Source organism: Limanda limanda, chromosome 14 (assembly GCF_963576545.1).
Source record: "Limanda limanda chromosome 14, fLimLim1.1, whole genome shotgun sequence".
NCBI classification, from domain to species: domain Eukaryota; kingdom Metazoa; phylum Chordata; class Actinopteri; order Pleuronectiformes; family Pleuronectidae; genus Limanda; species Limanda limanda.
The window spans coordinates 7,995,767-8,018,906 of NC_083649.1; the positions used below are offsets into that span (position 1 = coordinate 7,995,767).

At 42.2% G+C, this 23,140-nt stretch overlaps 1 protein-coding gene and 1 pseudogene across 1 annotated transcript; one reads left to right on the forward strand and one right to left on the reverse strand.

Annotated features, from left to right (window-relative positions):
- Positions 1-1,020: 1,020 nt before the first annotated feature.
- Positions 1,021-15,763, forward strand: supt6h (SPT6 homolog, histone chaperone and transcription elongation factor). Its single transcript, XM_061085468.1, has 37 exons — positions 1,021-1,125; positions 2,342-2,452; positions 2,542-2,706; positions 3,867-3,940; positions 4,064-4,238; positions 4,387-4,468; positions 4,682-4,937; positions 5,073-5,174; positions 5,285-5,398; positions 5,557-5,646; positions 5,791-5,933; positions 6,062-6,207; positions 6,331-6,441; positions 6,596-6,876; positions 6,987-7,141; positions 7,553-7,748; positions 7,871-8,010; positions 8,201-8,318; positions 8,416-8,492; positions 8,604-8,739; positions 8,820-8,957; positions 9,242-9,409; positions 9,497-9,624; positions 9,751-9,958; positions 10,073-10,220; positions 10,398-10,540; positions 10,636-10,776; positions 10,948-11,143; positions 11,255-11,400; positions 11,605-11,697; positions 11,812-11,925; positions 12,052-12,176; positions 12,424-12,536; positions 12,630-12,707; positions 12,833-13,014; positions 13,205-13,494; positions 13,810-15,763. Exons 2-37 carry the CDS (start codon positions 2,353-2,355, stop codon positions 14,000-14,002), a joined length of 5,265 nt encoding a protein of 1,754 aa, XP_060941451.1. The 5' UTR covers positions 1,021-1,125; positions 2,342-2,352; the 3' UTR covers positions 14,003-15,763.
- A 799-nt stretch (positions 15,764-16,562) lies between these two features.
- LOC133019107 (ras-related protein Rab-34-like) lies at positions 16,563-22,833 on the reverse strand (annotated as a pseudogene).
- Between the last annotated feature and the right edge of the window lie 307 nt (positions 22,834-23,140).

Here is a 23,140-nt window from a genome sequence, read left to right on the forward strand (position 1 = left end):
GTAAAAAAAGGGAGCACTGTGGAAAATGCAGTTTGTACTGTGACGTGAGGAAGAAATAGCAGTTAATGGTAACAACGGAGGTCAAGTTGAAGTCATAAATACATATTCTTCATAAATCTCTGTAAACACTTGTCGTGGCAATTTCTACAATCCCACTACCAACGAGGAAACGAGACACAAAATTCTCTTACAGTATTGTCACACTTCAATGCTCAGAGCATGGTGCATACCACAAAGTTTAGTTTGTAATATGCACACGGATAGAAAATAGTTCATTACTTTTATACCTTCGGCTAACCCCTCCTATACTGGAGGGGGTGTCAAAGGTTGAGATCCTTTGATCACATGAATACAACAATGCCTACTTGAGAGCAATAAAGCCAATATACTATTATATACTATATTTCAGTAGTACAGGAAAAGCAGCATGATCAAGGAGAACAATCAGACTAATATGCATTAAGGTGGCTACAGGAAACACAGCATGATCAAAGAGAGGAATCAGACCAATATGCATTGAGTGGCTACAGGAAACACAGCATGATCAAAGAGAGGAATCAGACCAATAAACATTTAGTGTCTAGAGAAAATTTAGGTTACAGTGTGTAGAGATTCAATCATGATCAATCAAAGGGGAAATAAACATTCTTATTATGGTCAACTGTTATATTTCCTTTACAACACTGTACAAAGCTATGTAAGGAACACTGCCAGCATAAATACGATCATTTGAAATTGATACTGTCCTCCATGGATTATTACACATTGGGCACGAAAGGGCACTTTATTATTGATATGATGTATGTGGTGGCTTCAATTTGAGGCGTCACTATGTTTATTATGTAACCACACAGTTGTTTTAGCTTTATGTTTATTATTTAGGCACACAGTTGTTGTAGCTTTATGTTTATCATGTGGGTGTAGAGTCGACCTGGCCCAGCAGGGGGCGCCACCTCGCTGGGCCGGAGGTTACTTCTCTCTCATGCCGGAATTGTCTTCACGCCGCTCGCTGTCGGCCATTTTTCTTTTTTTAACAAGCACAAGCTCCCAGAAACACCAAACACAACACAACACAACAACCACTGTACACACTGACGGAACATACCGCCACTGTGAGGCCGACGTGTAAGTTCCAACCCGCCCGGGGGCGCATGCGCAGTCTTTTAACGGGTGTGCTCGGCTAGCAGCGGCTATCAAGCTAACGCTAACGTGGCTAGCTGTTGTTGTCTTCACTGCTAATGCTAGGCTAACGCAGGGATGTGCGAAAGCTTCGACTAACGCCGGGAGGCCTCGGTGTGTTTCCCGTCACGCTGCGTGTAGTGTGGTCCGGTTATAGTTGTGTGGTTATTGTGTTTAGCTCCAAAAGAACAGCGGGACAAAGAAGCAGCGCCCCGGCGAGATGCTGCTCGCTAGCTAGCTAACTAGCATCGAAACCGTTAGCCCAGTCGGTGCTGCTAGCTCACAGCTAAAGACATCGAGCTGGATTTTCAATATAACTCACACATGGTTTGCGGGTGAAAGCTTTGCTACTAACTTAAAAGACAATTCACCTGTGTGTTTACAGCTGCGTTGTGCGAATAACGATGCGTTAGCTGTGTTAGCATCGAGGGGGTCGTGTGTGCGCAATGCGACAGCTCTAGGCGTAGGTTTTTTCTTTCTTGAATCTTGTCTTATAAATCCAGCTCAATGCTATTCTGCTGACATCAAAACAACCGTTAGGTGAAAGCACTCGTCGGTTCTAAGATGGCTACACACCCATTAATGTTATTTATTAAGTAGATGGTGTGTTTATTGACAATGATAGTACAATATAGACATGTGTGTGTGAGTGTCTTCGTTGCGTTGCTTTAATTTGTCCTCTGTGCATGTGTTAAGCTTAAGAATACATGTAAATAAACCATTTGATCACATAGCTGGTTAATATTGTAAAGCATGTGTGTTAGGATCACACACACTGGCACAGTTGACCTCGTCCTACCCGTCAAAATTCATGATTTGCAGTCAGAGATAAATCAAACCCACGTCAATTTAGTTTAAATTCTCCTGGAGAACTTGAAATTATAGGAGCGACATTGAATATGTGAGAACTCACATTTGGTCTTGTTTATGTCACACAACGCTATCATGTCATACTAACAAAGAGGTTGAACAACTCGTTAAAGTTCAGGAAAAGTAATCCTACTTAAATTGGAATTTAAAACAAACAGGGTGATGAGGAGGGGAACTGAAGTACAGTCTAAAGCGAGAGAACCTACTGCATGTGTTTGGTGAAGTCGAGGAAAAAGCAATGCCAGGATTCTGTTGAGAGAGGTTGACATCAGTGTTTTGAATTTCTTCTAAGGAGCAGCAGTCATGTCCGACTTCATCGAGAGCGAGGCCGAGGAGTCGGAGGAGGAGTTCGCAGAGAAAGACCTGAAGCCCAAAAAAACCCAGAGGTTTCTGGAGGAAGATGGTATGATTTGAAGCTTCTAACTAGGGGTTTGTGTTTTTGGAGATGGGGTTGTATGATAGTTGGATAACTTGTCTGTCATGTCTCAACAGATGAAGAGGAAGAAGAAAACACAGAGGACCAGGATGAGCGGGGAAATTTGCGTGGCCTCATTGATGATGGAGAAGAGGAGGGGGAGGAGGCGGAAGCTGCAAAGAGTGGGAGTGGAGTGGGAAGCGACTCGGAGGAGGAAGTCAGACATCGACGTAAAAAGCGAAGTAAGTTCAACAGGTGTTTCTAAATGGTTAGTGTATGATTTAGTGGCATCGAGCTGTGAGGTTACAGATTGCAATCAACTGAATACATTTTCCTTCATCCCTCACATTTCCAATGCGTGAAAAAGAGGGTCTTCTTGTGACTGCACTCAAAACAATCTCTTGCTCAACCAAGCCCGAGGGACAGTGTTAAATTGAAGTCGGTCTGCCTGCTGAGAACTGCACACACAAGAGCAACTATCGGTTTATAGCGAGTTCTCTCAGACGGCTGAGGGTGGTTTTTCTGAAGTTTTTGTTGGCCCTTTAACGTGGTGAACTTTCTCCTGGTGTTGCCTATGGCCAGTATGACTGACAGCCAGATAAATGTGCGTGCAATAGAGAGAGTGAGAGCGACAGTGGGACAAAAAACGCTGCACACAACTCTACAATGAAGCAGCAGTGCAAAACACTCAATTAGAGATCTTGAATGTTATGAGAAGTGTAAAAAATGTATTCATAATGAATATTTAGCACAATTGTGGGATGTCACTGTCTAGATAATTAATAGGAAATACTGAAGCTGGTGACAGACAAACCTCATTCTGAGCTGGTTGTGGATCAGGTCATCATTTGTACCTTGGTCTGGAAAAAAGTAATAAACGTACCCTTTTTCAAGGTATCTGAGTTAACTGATTATTAAGCTGCCAGTTCATGACTTATTGCCCATTCTGTAATACTGCAATTACATATCATTCTACGTTTTGTTCTGGACTCTCTGTAATGGGAGTTAAAACAAATGTCTTGCATCTGTTGAGCAGATAAAACAACAGCTGCTGACTGAAATGTTTTGTTCCCCTTCTTTAAGCTCCATATGTTGTGGAGACAGATGCACTCATATGTATCTTGCATTAACTTAGGCCGGTGGCGCTTGATGTTCGATCTCTGCTGGTGTGGTGAATAATCCTCGTCATATTTGATAACGATTTCCTGCAGCATATATACACAGCCTGAATATTTGGATTCTAGTTGAAAGTTGTGGAAAAAAACACAATGTATTTCTAATAATTGTCCATCCCCATGCTTAAGTAATCTCGTGTCAAGAACAGAAGCACTGTTTTAATAGTGGTAATAACCAAACATGACTTGAAGTTGTTTCCTCTGACTAAGTCTTTTCCTCTTTGCAGATTATGATGACTACCTGGATGATGATGATCTTGACCTAATTGAGGAGAACCTGGGCGTTAAAGTGAAAAGAAGGGTGAGCCTCCTTTCTCATTGTATATGTGAAATTACAATTTCAACTGGGTAGCTACATTTCTACCTTGCATTCTCCAGTAATAGTTGTGCAATTAATAAATGCTGTCCTGGTTTTGTGTTACAGAAGAAGAAATATGACCGTGTAAAAACACTGGAAGATGATGATGATGATGAGAAAGACCAAATTGCAGATGAGATCTTTCATGGGGATAATGATGGTGACCTGGAGGAAGGAGAAGCTGTGGACGAGCCTCTCCAACATCAAGAGGAGGAGGAAGAGGGAGAGGACGAGGAGTCAGGTAGGCCAGAAGGAATTTTTAGATCTGTGTTTTATCATCTACAAAGGCTGATAATAAATGAGATGTCATTTCAACCCACACTTGATCTCGAAATTATGTGGTGTAAAATGGATTTTCATTTTTATTTAAAAGTGCTTTTCTTTTACAGATATAGACGATTTCATCGTAGATGATGATGGACAGCCCATCACTAAAAAGAGGGGGAAGAAGTTCTCAGGATACACAGATGCGTGAGTTTGGTAGTTTTAACAGTAATTCTACTGGTTCATGTATCATTGTTTTGTTATACAATAACTTATGTCGTATGACTTGAGTGTCACCTCAATATTTAAATTCAAAATATTGATATACATCAGTTAACAATGAGATAATAAACATTAAATGATAATTGTTTTAAGATACAAATAAAGAAAATTACATAATCGCTATTAATCCTCCAACAGAGCCCTCCAGGAGGCCCAGGAGATTTTCGGTGGCGACTTTGACTTCGCTGACTTTGATGCGGACGCCTATGACCAGGGTGAGGAGGAGGAAGAGGACCAGGATGAAGAGGGCTGGGACCGGCCTAAGAAACAGATTAAGAGGAGGCACGGGAGGAAGAGTATCTTTGAGATCTATGAGCCCAGTGAGCTGGAAAGTAGTCACATGACAGACCAGGATAATGAGATCCGCACAACAGACATGCCCGAGAGGTTCCAGGTGTGTGTGTGTTTGTTCATCTATACACTATTGTTAGGGGTGGGGAAACTTAATAAATTGTAATTTAATCTTTTAAATGTTGTGCTGCTGTCTTTCTGAGTGTCTGTGTTGTTGACTCTGTCGTTTACCTTGTAGTTACGCTCCATCCCGGTGAAACCTGCTGAGGATGATGAGCTGGAGGAGGAAGCCGAGTGGATCTTTAGACATGGTTTCTCCACTCTTACAATATCCATGCAGGTATGACGCACACTCGCATATAAACACAAAGAACACAAAAACGTAGAAGATATTATGTAGATTCATCTCCTTCATCTCCTCACAATTTTGTTTTGTGTGATCCTTAACAGGAGAGCACAGATTACCTAGACAGGGGAACAACCACAAACTTCAGCAGGAAGGGTCCCAGCACTATTGCCAAGATAAAAGAGGCCCTCAACTTTATGAGGAATCAACAATTTGAGGTACAGTGAGCTCAACTTACTTTAACAATGAACTTCTTTCTTATATTTCCTTTGTTTGATGACAATTTTCCTTATATTATCAACTACTCATCATGTCATAAAGAAGGTATCCAAAATGTGTTGCTCTTGTAAAGACCCCATATTTGTATTCTTCTTAGGTTCCCTTCATAGCTTTTTACAGGAAAGAATATGTGGAACCGGAGTTGAACATCAATGACCTGTGGAAGGTGTGGCAGTGGGATGAAAAGGTGAAGTTCATATTGTTGTTTTCACAAGGAAATTGATTACGGACTCAATGTGAAAATATGAATCTCCCTAATGCTTCATCTTGGTGGAGTATGCAACCTCTGGTTTCGCGACTTAAATGTTTTCATCCTCCACCTCCTCATCAGTGGACTCAGCTGAAGACCCGGAAGCAGAACCTGACTCGTCTGTTTCGGAAGATGCAGTCCTACCAGTTTGAGCAGATCTCTGCTGATCCTGACAAACCTTTGGCCGACGGCATCCGTCCTCTGGACACTCCTGACATGGAGAGGTATGTCTTGATAAATCTGGAGGTTGTATTTGTACTGTAATTGGATGTGAATTAATGTAAGAATTTCACCAAGTGGTTGATTTATAAACAATGATGCTCACCCATTCAAAACATTTAATTCTCCATAGGTTGAAAGATGTGCAGACTCTTGAAGAGCTGGGTGATGTGTACAACCACTTTTTGCTTTATTATGGCCGAGACATCCCCAAGATGCAGAACTCTGTCAAAACCACCAAGAAGAGGATCAGGAAGATCAAGGAAGTGAACGAGGATGGTAAGTTGGGTGATGTGTAAGATGATGATGGATGGATACTTCAGACGTTTTCAGATCTTATAAATAGCTTTTTTGCGTTTGCGGTGTTTGCATTATATTAAATAATTACTGCTTCCTTCATAGGTGAAGAAGAAGAAGTGGAGGTAGAAGAAGAGGAGGAAGAACAGAAAGGACCTGACCTTAAGCTGGCATCTCGACGAGATATGTACAGCATCTGTCAGAGTGTAGGACTTGGTGAGTCTTTTTTTACTTCCTTCACAATCTCTAAGTTTTAGTATCACATCTCAGTCTCTATCGTTTCATCTGTTGCAGAGTCAATATTTCGGCAGAACCAATCCTGTCCAATGCCTGCACTTCAACATCTTTTTCTGTTTCTTCCTTACTGTAGATGGTTTGGCTAAGAAGTTTGGTTTAACACCAGAGCAGTTTGGAGAAAATCTGAGAGACAGTTACCAGCGTCACGAGACAGAACAATTCCCTGCTGAGCCTGTAGAACTAGCCAAAGATTATGTGTGCAGTCAGTTCAGCACTCCTGAGGCAGTGCTGGAAGGAACAAGGTACATGGTAGCCATGCAGATTGCTCGGGAACCTCTCGTCAGACATGTTCTCCGACAGACCTTCCAGGAGAGGGCCAAGATCAACATCAAACCTACAAAGAAGGGCAAAAAGGTAGCGATGCATTTAATCACATTGACCCTGTGAAAATAAAATCACATATAACAAATCTAAGGAGGAAGTATTAATCTAACCCGTCATTGCCATTTGTTTACTCTGTGTAGGAGGTAGATGAGGCACATTTTGCCTTCTCCTTCAAGTATCTTAAGAACAAGGCCGTAAAGGAACTGAATGGAGATCAGTTCTTGAAGATGTGCCTGGCAGAGGAAGAGGGGCTGCTTTCCATTGACATCTGTATCGACCTTATAGGGGTCAAAGGGTAAAGACAGTGACAATACTATCAACAAAAATGGGGAATGAACATTTTGATGGTGTTGGTGAGCCAGGATGAGCATCCTCAATTAAGTCAATTCATAGGCAGACAAATGATCGAAGATCATGGCAAATTACACAGAGTCAAGTTTTCTGTCATGCTTTGCACGTAGCACATTTCCCAAGCACAGAATCTGATAAATTGTTGTGCCATTTTCATCATCTGTAGAAACCTAACTTGGATGTTGTCCGAAAGTGAGGTTTCATAAGTAGGTTATGTCCCCGTAGTTTAATTTCTTGACATTTTAAGCTGTAGCTTAGGTTTTTATCCACATCCTTGTCAGTAGAGCATGAGGCTGTTTGAGTTGTTAATGTGATAGTATTAAGTCTCTGCTTCTCTCTGTGTCTTTCTACTCAGATTTACTGGGGACCAGACATACTTTGATGAGATCAAACAGTTCTACTACAGGGATGAGTTCAGTCACCAGGTGCAGGAGTGGAACAGGCAGCGAACTTTAGCCATAGAGAGAGCTCTCAATCAGTTCCTCTATCCTCAGATGGCCAAGGAGCTCAAGAGCAAACTGATCTCTGAGGCCAAAGAGAGCATCGTCAGGGTAATTTGTGATATGTGTCCAGATCATATAATATCATGTTTCAGAAATCATGGAACAAAAATGTATTAGTGTTTTAGCCTTAAAATTCACCCTGAACTATCTGTGTCCTTCTCTTCTTGTAGTCCTGCTGCCGCCGACTGTATAACTGGCTTAAGGTGGCTTCTTACAGACCCGATCAGCAAGTTGAGGAAGACGACGATCTGATGGATGAGAGTCAGGGCAAAGGAATTCGGGTACTTGGTGTAGCGTACGCACCAAGCAGGTATGGGCCCTACATTTTACCCCCCAGATATATTAGTAGCTTGAATTGTTGGTATCAATATCAAAATAATCACTTTAAATCTATCTGCATGAGCAAAATTGAACTGTGTTAAGATCAGGGAATGTTTGCCCCATAAATGGCAGGATTACGTAACAGTATAGTTTCTTACACACACACTTTGCACTGACAGAGATACACCAGTTTTCTGTGCTCTGATCAACGGGGAAGGAGAGGTGGTGGACTTCCTGCGTCTGCCCTACTTCATGAGCAGGAGGAATGCTTTCAAGGAGGATGAGAGAGAGAAGAAGGTACAAGAAGAAAATCCAACTGTGCATTACTGCAGTCAACAGATGTGTTTCTTTTCATTGTGATGATCACCCTTTTGTGTGTGTCCATCATCTTCAGGCCCACGACATTGAGACTCTCAAGAGGTTTCTGTCCAGCAAGAAGCCTCATGTTGTAGCTGTTGCTGGAGAAAGCCGGTAAGTTTACTTAAGTATGTTCTGGAAAACTACATGTGTGTATTTGGAACAACATTAATGAGTATAGAGGAGTCACAGTGTTAAGTTTACAAATATTCTGTGTGTATGCAGAGACGCCCAAATGATCATGGAGGACATCAAGAGGGCCATCAGCGAGCTCGAACAAGAGTCCTCTCTGCCTGCTGTGGGAGTGGAACTGATAGACAATGAACTGGCCACCTTGTACATGAACAGCAAGAAGTCTGAGGTGAACTCTCGGTCCAAGTGTGACACAATGTTCTCTTTACCTTTGGTCTCCTCCTGACACTCTGCTTTCTGTCTGTGCAGGTCGATTTTAGGGATTACCCTCCCTTGCTGCGACAGGCTGTGTCGATAGCCAGAAAGATTCAGGATCCCCTGTTGGAGTACGCTCAGGTCTGCAGCACGGACGAAGATATTCTCTGCCTCAAACTTCACCCGTTACAGGTGAGAGAAGAAAAGACAAGGGCACGTGTAGTATATGCATTTATTTCTGTATGCTCTTTACAGATTTCTCTTGAAGACTGATTTGATATCATTCTTCTCTTGACATTACACAGGCCAATCATGTGGTGAAAGCTTAGCTTTTCCTTCAAGATTAAGGGTCTAAAGGGTCTCTCCTCAGTAATCATTCAGCCAATTAAATAATAAATAACTGCTATTAACGATTATTGATGAACTGAACCATTATTCTGCACATATTTTTGAAACGAATGACCTTTTTTCCTCAGGAACAAGTGGTGAAGGAGGATTTGCTTTCTGCTCTTCACTGTGAATTCATCAACCGTGTCAATGAAGTTGGAGTGGACGTGAATAAAGCGATCGCTCATCCTCACACTCAGAGCCTGGTCCAGTTTGTCTGTGGTCTGGGACCAAGGAAGGGCTCCCACCTCCTTAAGGTCAGCATATATTCTGCTAATATTAAGTTTCTTTGTCGTATCTCAGGGTATTGTGTTTTTCATTAGCGGGACCTTGTCTTTGTGCAGATTCTGAAGCAGAACAACACTCGTCTGGAAAACAGAACCCAGCTGGTCACAATGTGTCACATGGGACCAAAGGTCTTTATCAATTGTGCTGGTTTCATCAAGATCGACACTGCGTCCCTTGGAGACAGGTTAGTACCTAGTAGGGCTCTGGTTCATGCTCAGGCCATCCAGATATTTCTCATAATCCACATGCAATTCAGACAAGGGTGTGATCAGTCATTTGTTTTTTATCTTATCTCAACCTCTCCTCACAGTACGGACTCCTACATCGAGGTTCTGGATGGGTCTCGTGTCCACCCTGAGACATACGAGTGGGCTCGTAAGATGGCTGTAGATGCCCTCGAGTATGACGAGTCAGCAGAGGACGCTAACCCAGCCGGAGCCCTGGAAGAAATCTTAGAAAATCCAGAACGTCTCAAAGATCTGGACTTGGATGCCTTCGCTGAAGAGTTGGAGAGACAGGTCTGTGTATACAATGTGGATTTGACTGTGATTAATAATTCCAGACACAACTATATGTGTCAGGAATTCGTGAAGCTAAAACAAACCTTTTTCTTGTGTGCTTTGTCCCTCTAGGGTTACGGCAACAAAGGAATCACTCTGTATGATATCCGTGCAGAGCTAAGCTGCAGATACAAAGACCTGAGAGTTCCCTACAGAGTACCCAACACTGAGGAGGTCTTCAACCTGCTCACCAAGGAGACGCCAGAGACCTTTTATATCGGTGAGCCCCTTTTTAAATCGGTACACATTGTAACGCATCTCTTGAAATAAACATCGGCAAATCAATAACCATCAGCTATCAGTCCTAGAAGTTTGTGCAGTATTTGTTGTTGAAGTACTAGTCAAAGTAGAATGTAAATGAATGGTGTGGTTAATGTTTTTCCTTCTTTTTTTCCAGGTAAGCTGATCACCAGTATAGTGACTGGGATTGCTCACCGGCGGCCGCAGGGCGAAAGCTATGACCAGGCCATACGTAACGATTCTACAGGTCTGTGGCAGTGTCCCTTCTGCCAGCAGGACAACTTCCCTGAGCTCAGCGAGGTACCAGACTCTAACCCTTTTGGCAATTTGATGTTAGAAAACAGCTGAGAGTCTGACATCTAAACATCACTTGTTCTATTGTGTCTCTGCTTTAGGTGTGGAATCACTTTGACAGTGGTTCGTGTCCAGGTCAGGCCATTGGGGTCCGGTCCAGATTAGATAACGGCGTCCAGGGATTCATACCAACCAAGTTTCTGAGTGACAAAGTTGTGAAACACCCAGAGGAGAGAGTCAAGGTGAGGGTCTTCGTTTGTTGTGCTTTGCAGATGTTTTTCAATTAGATTTTAAATAAATTCTGTAGTTAATCTCACCTGATGTTTGATAAAATGCAGATTTTTCTGTCCTGTTTTTCCTCTTTTGTAACAACTGTTTAATACTTGGCGGTTCCTCCTCCCTCTCTCCTTCAGGTGGGCATGACAGTCCATTGCCGCATCATGAAAATCGACATTGAAAAATTCAGCGTTGACCTCACGTGCCGCACGTCAGATTTGATGGACAAGGCCAACGAGTGGAAGCTTCCCAAGGACAGCTACTATGACTTTGACCACGAGACTGAGGACCAAAAACAGGAGGAGGAGTTAAAAAAGAAACAACAACGAACACGTGAGTTAGAATAACCGTTAATAAATGTTTGTACATTTTGTCTATCCAATTATACTCACGTCCACATCATTGCCCTTAATGGCTATTTGTTTGCATTCTTTGTCTCTCCAGCATATATAAAGCGTGTGATCGCCCACCCCAACTTCCACAATATTAGTTTCAACCAGGCGGAGAAGATGATGGAGACCCTGGACCAGGGGGACTTGATCATCAGACCGAGCAGCAAGGGAGAGAACCACCTCACCGTCACCTGGAAAGTAAGAAACAGATGGAGTGTCACGGTCGAATATAGTAGAATAGATGGAAAGATGCAGGGATGCAGGTTAACAAATGACTTCAGAGGGTTGTGGAGGTGGATCCAAATGACAGGAGGTCAAATATACACGGTACAATGCAACACATTGCAGTTGTTTGGATGTTGGAGTTTGTTGGACACAGCGTCTGACTCTGATGACTCGTAGGTGGCTGACGGTATCTACCAGCACGTGGACGTGAGAGAAGAAGGCAAAGAGAATGCGTTCAGCTTGGGACACACTCTCTGGATCAACAGTGAAGTAAACAGTTCTCTACTCTTTTCATGCTTTTCTGCTGCAGAATCATTCATAGTGATGAGTCAGCACTGTGGCTGCTGCAGCTTGGTCTTACAGAGTCTCTTGTGATCTCCACAGGAATTTGAAGATCTGGATGAAATCACTGCTCGCTTCATTCAGCCAATGGCGTCATTTGCCCGGGATCTGCTGGGGCATAAGTACTTCCACGAGTGCAGTGGGGGAAGCAAGGAGGTTTGTACAGATTTTCTGTGCTGAGTATTATCTAGTTTTGTGAAGTATAACTCATTAACTCATGTTCTTCTACAACCTGCCTGCACCTATTACTCATCATATTTCCCTTTGTTCTCCCTCTTAAAGAAAATGGAGGAGTTGCTTGTCAAGACAAAGAGGGAGAAGCCTACTTTTATTCCTTACTTTGTTTCGGCTTGCAAAGCATTGCCTGGAAAATTCGTCCTGGGCTATCAGCCTCGTGGAAAACCCCGGTGAGCAGCAAGTGTTTCCTATTTCCTGTAATGTTCCTATTAGTAGATAATAGTGAATACACACACTCAAATGTACAAGTGTTAATCTTTCTGAATCATGTTGTACATGTTGAACTGAATTAATCAACGCTACACAATTCATGTCGACTCTCCCACAAAGCTGCTCCTCTACTATGACTTTTATTAGAAATTGTTCATGTGTTTTCATACCTGTAGAACTAAATGTCAGTATGCCATGTTTCTCTAGGGTTGAGTATGTGACCATCACCCCCGATGGCTTCCGCTACCGCTCACAGGTGTTTGCCACAGTAAACGGACTATTCCGTTGGTTTAAGGACCATTACCAGGAGCCTGTACCAGGTATGACATCACTTTACCTATTGTGCATGGTGTATATTACAGCACGTTAATGTATTGTATGTCATAATCAAACATTTTCTCCTCTTTTAAAAGGCATCACCCCCAGCAACAGCAGCCGAACGAGGACGCCTGCGTCCCTCAACGCCACCCCGGCCAATATCAACATTGCAGGTGCGTCTCTCTCCCCCACACACACAGACACACAGACACACACAGACACACACACACCTTAATATTCAGCATCCGTTGAGATGTAGTAGACATTATTAATTCCTAATGTATTCTTCCCTCCCTAGACTTGACCCGAGCTGTCAACGCCCTCCCACGCAACATGACCTCTCAGATGTTCAGTGCCATCGCTGCAGTCACAGGCCAGGGCCAGAACCCCAACACCACCCCCGCCCAGTGGAGCTCCAGCCAGTACGGTTACGGTGGCAGCACAGGAGGAGGAGGAGGAGGGAGCTCCTCTGCTTATCATGTGAGTGCAGCTCTTAATGTCCACATCTGCTGCCGAAGGAAATGGTTGTTTGTGAGATGTTGGTGGCTCCCAGCAGCACTTGACTATCCTTCTCTTAAGCTGTCAATAAATCATAGTGAGGATGCAGATGGGTTAGATGTTGTGATTACTCATTCACTCATTCCAAGCTCCTCCTCCACCTCCGCTCCAGGTATTTGCCACGCCTCAGCAGCCCATCGCGACGCCCTTGATGACGCCCAGCTACTCGTACACCACACCGAGCCAGCAAGCACTGGGCACTCCCCAGTACCCCAGCTCCACCCCCCAGTCCTCCCACTCTCAGACACACGGACCCCCACAACTGCCACAGCAAGGCCACCACGGTCACCATAGCAGTCACCACGGCCACTCGTCCGGCACGCCGTCGTCCTCCACCTCATCCAGAGGACGGACGCCGCAGCAGCAGCAGCCGTCGCAGCAGTCGCAGCCGCCGCAGCCAAAGTACGTACGGGAGAAATCCCTGATGTCTCATGATGGGTTCACTTTTAATCATGTTTGTGTGGTTGACAGTTTTCTTATTATTCCTGTTAAGTCCCAGATATTTTTTATTTATTAACATATGGATACAAAATTTAACAAATGTAATGTCATCCCGGTCTGCATTTTCAGTTTGGTTGAAGAGAGTCTTCCTGCCTTTAGATGGCGCTACACCCACTATCTGGGTCTTTTTAAAGCTGAGCAGCCATTCAATCTGTTTCACTTTCATCCACTTTATTCAACTGAAACATTTCCCTCTCTCTCTTCCTTCCCCCGCAGGCCAAGCGGAAGCAACGCCTCCGCCGTGGACTGGGGCAAGATGGCGGAGCAGTGGCTGAAGGAGAAAGAGGCGGAGGGGCGGAAGAAAACCCCGAGGATGACGCCACGGCCTTCACCCAGCCCCATGATCGAGAGCACGCCCATGTCCATCGCCGGAGACGCCACACCCCTGCTGGATGAAATGGACCGATAGGACAAGGAGGGGGGCGTCGGCACACCCCCCTTACCTAAGTCCATCCTTTGTACTGCGGCTTCTTTTGGATAATCTGCCTCCTTTGGTCTCTCGGCCCATCAGCCCTTTCCTCAGGCTGACCACTAGTTGGAGCCCTCGCCCTCCAGCTGACTCGTGTCCTCTTCATGTCCTCCTGATCTTGTAGATGCAGTCGATCAGTCTATCATCCATCCTCTCTTCCGTCTGTCTGTCCATCTTATCCCAAACGTTTCACCTCCTCACCTCCGTCAGCTGCTCTGGCTGTATAGTATTTTGTATAGTCAGAATAAAACTGTATATGTCGTGCAGAAAGTCAGTACAATGACATTAAAATACACTTGAAACATCGGACAGCGGTTGCATAAAGGATATGGACCTAACAGACTTTGTCAGACAAGCTGTCCTGCTGTCTTTATTTTTTGCAACTGGTTTTAGTTTGATCCATGAATGCTTTGGAACGGGGGGGGGGCCACGGTTAGTTTCCAGAGTCCACCTTTCCTCTGGTGGATTCTGGCAAACAGTTGCTAAAAGGAGCTTTGCCAAGCTACTTAGGGAAATTGAATTTTTGTCTGGAATGCGTCAGATCACAGAATGAATAAAGACTGTTTTTCTTTTTCTGTTTGAACCTCAAGGCCCCTTCACATCTGTTAACACATCCGTGACTGTACAGACACGCACACACGCCGAGGCCGACTTTCAAAAAGCAAAATGCATTCAAGGGGAACGTTCATTTCTGCTGTTTGTTCCCACCACATGCTGTATTATGATCAGCTCATGTATTCTGTAGATAGTCTTTACTGTATTGACTCATGTGACCTAAGACAACTTGGTGGACACTTCTTCGTGGGCCACACTCGAGCTAACGCTGGTTGTTTCTGATGACTTCATGTGAGAGGCGGTGCGGAGGAAGTTAGCAGCGTAACATTATCTTAAGTAACAATATTAAGGCTAATTTTACAAGTGGAAGAGCCTTGCCATGTCAAGCAAGCGTCTGTGGCAGTTTGTCAGACAGGGATTTTATAAGTTTACTTAGATTACAATCTTTTATCTTTTTTTATGTTTGCAGTCGGGCGACTTTTTCTTTATTTTTGACATTGGGTTTACGATGTCTGGCACCGTGAAGGACTTGGTCTCTTCACACATCGCTGCTGCAGCTGAGTACGGGACACTGTGTGAGTGTCGACAAACAAGAACAAGTGTTTCCACAGCTGCAACATTAAAAAATATAACAAAAGAGTGGATGATTTCTCTCACTTTCTCCGACTGTAGCACTGTCAGCAGAAGATACTATCAAACTGACTTCCCTGTGTTTATATTCTTTTTGTATAATAGTCGAAGCTGCACGCAACTATTTCAGTAGAATGAATTTACTGTTGTTTAAAAGCATTGAATCTTTTTTGTGATAGACAGTTTTCGGCCACTGCATCTCTTGATTTTTGCTGTGCCACAATACAAACGAGCAGCAGCGCTGGTATTCAATGGTGAGCTTCTATCTGCAGTGTGCAAAAAACAAACATGGTCCCACGAAATGCAAAATGTTTTCAAATATCTGTTCTTTTCTTTGGAGTAAAAAACTTTCTTGGTTTTACGTCTCTTGCCAGATTAAGATGTTGCATCTTTGATATCGAGGCTGTGATCGGCCATCGGCAGTGTCCGGTGAGGGAGGAGTGATGATGTCACCGGCACTGCTGATGACCGTTTCTACCTGTGATCCCTTTAATAAAAGTGTTCATATTAAACCCAGAGACTTGTCGGTGCTGTGTGGGGAAACGTGTGTCTGGTCATGTGCTGTACAGAACATACTTGTGTGTTTGCATTCTTGATTTTCTTCATGGTAAAAATATGATTAGCCAGGAACAGAATGTGAGGAATTTTCCCAACCTCCACACTTTCTTTACTCTCTTCTTTACACTTTCTTAAGCACAACAAAGCGATCTGAAGCAGTTCGTTAAAATCAATTATCTAGAATATGAATGTTTAATAAGAGATAAAGGAAAGGACATTCAGATCCCAACCTTTTCCAGATCATGAGAACTCTTATGTCACAGGAGACAGAGCGAGTTGTGCTGTGGCTACGGCTGTGGTCATGGGAGCCGGCATCCGCATCACATTATCACCGTCACATGACTGAAACACATGCATTAGATCCACCCTCACTGACATTTCATCCGTAACCGAGGGGAACCACAGAGACAGACACATGTCTCTGGAAGCGCCAACCGAAAAACGCACTTCAACACGAGATCCGAGAATCGTCTTCCTCTTGTGATAAATGTTTACGTAACCCAGCTGATGACAAAGCTTTATTTGTTGTAGTTCTGGCCAGCAGTACGAACATTCCTGAGAGGACACAGTGGACTCTGTTCTGGTCATTCAGCTGACTGTTGTTTACTACGCAACAACTCAATATGTCAAACCTACAACTTTTATGGTGGCTAACTTCCCCCTCAACTAAACATCATTTAGTTGAGGGGACTGGGCTGTTCTTTTGGGGTCTATCCATGATGTCTGAGCACACGTCACTGGTCCAGCTGTTGGCTCATCAGCAGCAGTTGGGTTTCCTCTTGGCTGGTGTGTGATTGGCCTCTGTGCTGTCTGTGAGTCCTGAGGTGCAACACAAACAAAACATGGTTCAGAAGAGCAACGAGAGCTGGAGCTGTACGTGAAAAAATCTGGAAATATCCGATGTTTATCTCGTTGTCAACAAATCACGTGAAAATATTTGAAACCAACAATTAAATGAACCTAAACACAACATTGTTTAAAATGTATTAAAACCTTGAATAGGCCACATATTCCCTCATATTCATAAGAACGTGGTGAAAGTAGATTATTTAACGTTAATGTGTAAATAACCAGATGGTGATGAGGCATTTTCCCACAAAGACAGAGAAGACAAACACACCACAATAGAAGTGGATGAAAACAAATACACTAAATGTTTAAAACTAAACAGCACTAGTGAAAAAAAACAGGGAAACATTGACTTGGCACGAATAAGTAAAGTTTGGGTTCACACAGGTCGTGAGAAACGGATTTGAATGATTCAATTACAACTGAGAGGATTCCACATTTCCCACGAGGTTGAGAAAAACCTCAGAGTGTTTGAAATTCTGGATTTGGGAGGAGAGTTTTATTTTGGGGGGGGGGCAAACATGACCTAAGGAATAACCCATTAAATTTGAGTGTGGATCCAGGAACTTCTTTCCACTTTAACTTCGCGAGATAACATTTTTACTGATTTCTCAGAGTAAAACACGGACCTTGGTTTGAATCTGGTGCAGATCCAAATAGAAATATCTGGGGAATTCAAACATGGCTCTTGGCATCGTTCTGATAAATGATTCTAAGACACAGTCAAAAGGAAGAAGCAGTTTTCTGAGGTTGACTCACTGATGATGTCACCCTCGTTCCTCGAACCCAATTTCTCGAGCTCGGACAAAACGTTGGCCTCAAAGGTCAGAGAGGCCACTCGGAAGAAGAAATCCCTGATGCCATCTCCTGCAACAACAAGATGGAGGAGAGAGTTTGAGAGGGGGGGAGACATTAGAAAGACGTTACAAGCCAGGCGGGGGGGGGTTGCTTTGTGTTCGATTCCCACCTGACTTTGAAGACACGGCCCAGTACTCGGCCTTGATTTCCTCCGAGAGTCTGATGGCTTCCTGCTCGACCTGAGCCAACTGATCAGGAGTCTGAGGAGTGAGACGCAGAGTAAAGAACCAACTTCAGGTCGTTGGAGTCAAACCTTCATAAAGTAAATAAGTAATTTAAATTTAAAGGTTCAGTTTGTCAGATTCAGGTGAAAGGGATCTATTGAAATTGAATATAAAATAATTCTAGCGATGTTTTCACTTGTGTGATTAATCTAACTTGTACAAATTGTTGTTTTCTTTACCCTACAATTAGCCTTATATTTAAATACTTTGTTTTTACATCTGGAGAAAACAGCAAATCCTCACATTTTCAATTATTTTCGTCTTTTTATTATTTGAAAGAAGTGTTGAGTTTTACTCACACTGAGGTCTTTCTTAGTACCGACGAGGAAAAGTAAAACACTGGACGGGTCGTTGTCCTTCATTGCATCCTCAAGCCACTGCCTACAAACACACACACACACACACACACACACACACACACACACACACACACACACACACACACACACACACACACACACACACACACACACACACACACAACTATAAGTGTTATAATGGCATTTTAATGGCATCATCACTAGACAGTAATGGGTTATTTCTTACCTGGCATGATCTAATGAGCTCACACTGCTGAGGTCAAACACCACGATAATGGCTGAGGAAACGTACAGAGACAAACAACAGCAACGGTAGATCAACAACAACGTGATGGACTGAACCCAAAGGGGAGAGAGGCAGTGACACAACAGCGGGATTCACCTTGAGCTCCTCTGTAGTAGGTGGACGCGATGCACTTGAAGCGTTCCTGACCCGCTGTGTCCCACCTGAAACAGATAGATAGATAGATAGATAGATAGATAGATAGATAGATAGATAGATAGATAGATAGATAGATAGATAGATAGATAGATAGATAGATAGATAGATAGATAGATAGATAGATAGATAGATAGATAGATAGATAGATAGATAGATAGATAGATAGATAGATAGATAGATAGATGGATGGATGGATGGATGGATGGATGGATGGATGGATGGATGGATGGATGGATGGATGGATGGATGGATAGGTAGGTAGGTAGGTAGGTAGGTAGGTAGGTAGGTAGGTAGGTAGGTAGGTAGGTAGGTAGGTAGGTAGGTAGGTAGGTAGGTAGGTAGGTAGGTAGGTAGAGAGAGAGAGAGCGAGAGAGAGAGAGATAGATAGATAGATAGATAGATAGATAGATAGATAGATAGATAGATAGATAGATAGATAGATAGATAGATAGATAGATAGATAGATAGATAGATAGATAGATAGATAGATAGATAGATAGATAGATAGATAGATAGATAGATAGATAGATAGATAGATAGATAGATAGATAGGTAGGTAGGTAGGTAGGTAGGTAGGTAGGTAAATAGGTAGGTAGATAGATAGATAGATAGATAGATAGATAGATAGATAGATAGATAGATAGATAGATAGATAGATAGATAGATAGATAGATAGATAGATAGATAGATAGATAGATAGATAGATAGATAGATAGATAGATAGATAGATGGATGGATGGATGGATGGATAGGTAGGTAGGTAGGTAGGTAGGTAGGTAGGTAGGTAGGTAGGTAGGTAGGTAGGTAGGTAGGTAGGTAGGTAGGTAGGTAGGTAGAGAGAGAGAGAGCGAGAGAGAGAGAGATAGATAGATAGATAGATAGATAGATAGATAGATAGATAGATAGATAGATAGATAGATAGATAGATAGATAGATAGATAGATAGATAGATAGATAGATAGATAGATAGATAGATAGATAGATAGATAGATAGATAGATAGATAGATAGATAGATAGATAGATAGATAGATAGATAGATAGATAGATAGATAGATAGATAGATAGGTAGGTAGGTAGGTAGGTAGGTAGGTAGGTAGGTAGGTAGGTAGGTAGGTAAATAGGTAGGTAGATAGATAGATAGATAGATAGATAGATAGATAGATAGATAGATAGATAGATAGATAGATAGATAGATAGATAGATAGATAGATAGATAGATAGATAGATAGATAGATAGATAGATAGATAGATAGATAGATAGATAGATAGATAGATAGATAGATAGATAGATAGATAGATAGATAGATAGATAGATAGATAGATAGATAGATAGATAGATATGGGTTCTAAAGGAAAAGTTTCATCCTCTGGGAATTGTGAATGCTTCGTGATCTTTATTCCTAAATTAATCAATGATTTATTTTAAAGTCCTAAAGAACTCTGTATTTGTTAGAGTTGATTCATTTGTTTTACTTGATTTATTTGTTTCAAATTTAATTGTATGTATTGTATTTAATACAATGCTTTTACTTGTTCTCTTGTTTTTGCTCTTTGGCAGATTTTGCTGTTACTATTTGTGTTCTCTTGTTCTTTTATTTTGTTGTCTTGGAATGTTTTGGTTATTTTTCAGTTCTCATCTGTAAATTTATTCCAGAGTTTAAAAAAAATGTTGAATGAAAGTCATGTGATCACTGACTCATCCTCTGGGAACTATTTACAGGCTTCAAGGCTGCTGATCTATTTCATCACCACGGTGACGCAGGGACAGACAGAAGGACAACACGGAGAGGAAGAAGAGGAGGAATGACAACTATAAGAAGGCAAACAGTTGAGAGAGTGCTGCCATGTTACAGCTACAAGTTGAGTGATTCTCTTTGTTTCCAGTTTCCTGTGTCCCGTGCGCTCGGCCTCTCTACGACACGTGTTGCACTAATGTGATTTAGTGAAGGAAAAACATGTCATTAAAGTTCCACTGACAGTCTCAACAAGGAGCTCATCAGATTACCCAGAGGATGCTGCACAGTGTCCTAATTATCTCAGCATGTGATTTCATTTACAGATTCTTCAGACGTTAAACTTTAACTCCACCGTGTTACGTGATCGAATGTTGGACACGTAGCGTTGAACTGACCTCGATGACCTCTGAGATGAGTCAACACAGGAAGTGAGTTAGTGTGAATGTGAAGTGTTTGTCAGTGTCGTACTTACAGCTGTAAACTGAAGGGCACACCGAGCACCTCGAAACGCTCCATCTCAAAATCCACGCCAATGGTCGCTTTGTAGTTCTTATCGAAATCTCCCTTACAGAAACTACAGGGGCAAGGGGACAGAGGAGGGAACAAGGGAACAGGGGAATTAACATGGTAACAGTGGAAGGAACAAGGGAACAGTGGAAGGAGCAAGAGAACAGTGGAGGGAACAAGGGGAAATTAGGTTCTATATATTAGTGTTTTTATTTATAGTCATTTATAATTAAGTTTATGGTTAAACTCTAATTAAATTTCTTTGTCACAGGGATTTGATAACAACATCTTAGGAATAATTGAAAATTAATTTAATTATATATATATTTGTATCAGAAATTCTTCACAGGTTCATGGATCATGTTTGATTTGATTCACACAGACTGACAATTTCCCGCCAGGATCAATAAAGCTCAAGTGTTTCTGATCTAAGCTCGATCCTTAATGATGATTTAGATTTTTACCAAATAAAATGTGTCTCAGTTTTGAGCAGATGTTGTTTGACTTGTCTCTATCTGTGTTTCCTCTTGTGACTGAACTCAATTGTGATGATGAAATTTACAAATCAACTGTTTTTAAAGACTGTAAATTCAACACATGATGGAGTCTCGGTTCAAATCAGAGTGAAATTTATCTGTAGACCTGTTTAGTGATGACGGCTTCTTACCTGCTGATCAGACACGTTTTCCCAACTGAGACATCTCCCACCACGATGACCTTGGCGATATTGAAGCTGGGAAGACAAAACCACGGATCTCCTTCATGACTCCAAACAACAACCACAACCACAACAACAACAACCACCCAGCAGCATGAAATACACAACAACATGATCAGTAACACACGGACGTCACTGCAAACAGCTCTCAGGAGTCGACACTAACCAGTTAACCACTAATTCAATGCTCAAGTGGCCTCATTCAACTGTTCACATTGGAGAGTTGAATTGTGAAAGAAGCCGACACCGATATTATAAGTAAAGGAATAAAATAAAGGAAAAGCAAAGTTTGCTTTCTGAACGACCACAGAAATCTTGTCAAGTAATAGTCAAAATATATATATTTAAAAAGTGTGATGCCTTTAATGAATATGGCTGACAATATTCTAGTTCTTTTTTTCCATGTTCAAAAGAATGAATAGGTGAAAAGAATCAATCTGATAAATTGAATTATCAAAATGAAAGGACAGATCCTTGCTGTTGCTTGGGTTCATGTTACCAAACATGTTTAAATCTGTGTCTGTGCAAATAGTCTTTATAGATTGAGCGGGAATTGATGGATTCCAGTGCAGAAGACAGAGAAGAGAAGCTGAGACCAAACGTGGATGTTTTTAGCAGCAGGACGAGCAGAGTGCGTTTCCTGTGGATTTACCTCACCGTGCGGGACTTCTGAACCTGACAAGCAGCCTGGACCTGCGGGTGGAAGCCATCTTTGGTGTGCAGCGCCGCATTGGGACTGAAACACTGCAAAGAAAGTGTGAAGTCAGTCCCAGAGAGGAAGAAATGGAAAAACACAAAGTCTGACTGAATATAATTTACCTGGCAAATATATAATTAATGTTAAAATACCATTTTTTCTGCCTAATTGCTGCTGTCCAGTGACCATTCCTGTCTTTAAATGAACAGCTTTACATTCTCCAATAGAACAGGCCTCACTTTCCTTTGTATTTAGGGTAAATCACTGATGCAACACATGACTTTAGAGTTAAAACATGAAGGTTTTCCAAGGACGAGAGCAAAGAGCAGAGCAGCGTCCAACACTTTAAATCACCTCATCAACAGTAGTCGAGAAAACCAGCAATATGAGCGATAAAGTATCAATTCACTTCAGTAACAGGGTTTAGTGTGATTACATTACAGTGTGTGTGTGTGTTTGTGTGTGTGTGTGTGTGTGTGTGTGTGTGTGTGTGTATTACTGACCTTTGGTAGGCGAGTAATAATTCTGTCTTTCCTCACAGGTGGCAACATGCTTCTGTAGTCGATCAACACACACACACATGCACACAAACACGCATATGCACGCACACATGCACACACACACACACACAGGTCTTCAAGCTGTCACTTTCCCTGACAGTAAACACACTTTTCATTGACGTCAAAGAAAACACACACTTATCTTCTTTTTTCTCACCACTGCCACAATGAAGTTTTCCTGAAACATAAATTAAAACATTCAAATAACTGATTTCAGTTAAAACAGTGTTTAGAGTCATCAGTTTTTTTTAACTTTATTTGACGTTATGAGAAAACATGATAGAGATTCAAGGGGAATGAAGAATATTCAGTGGATTTCCACATGTTAGAATAAATAACTAAGATATATTCTTAGATAGATAGAATAGATTCTTCTCCATCACACAGTTTCATCATGGGGACGTCTGATCAATCCCAAATATA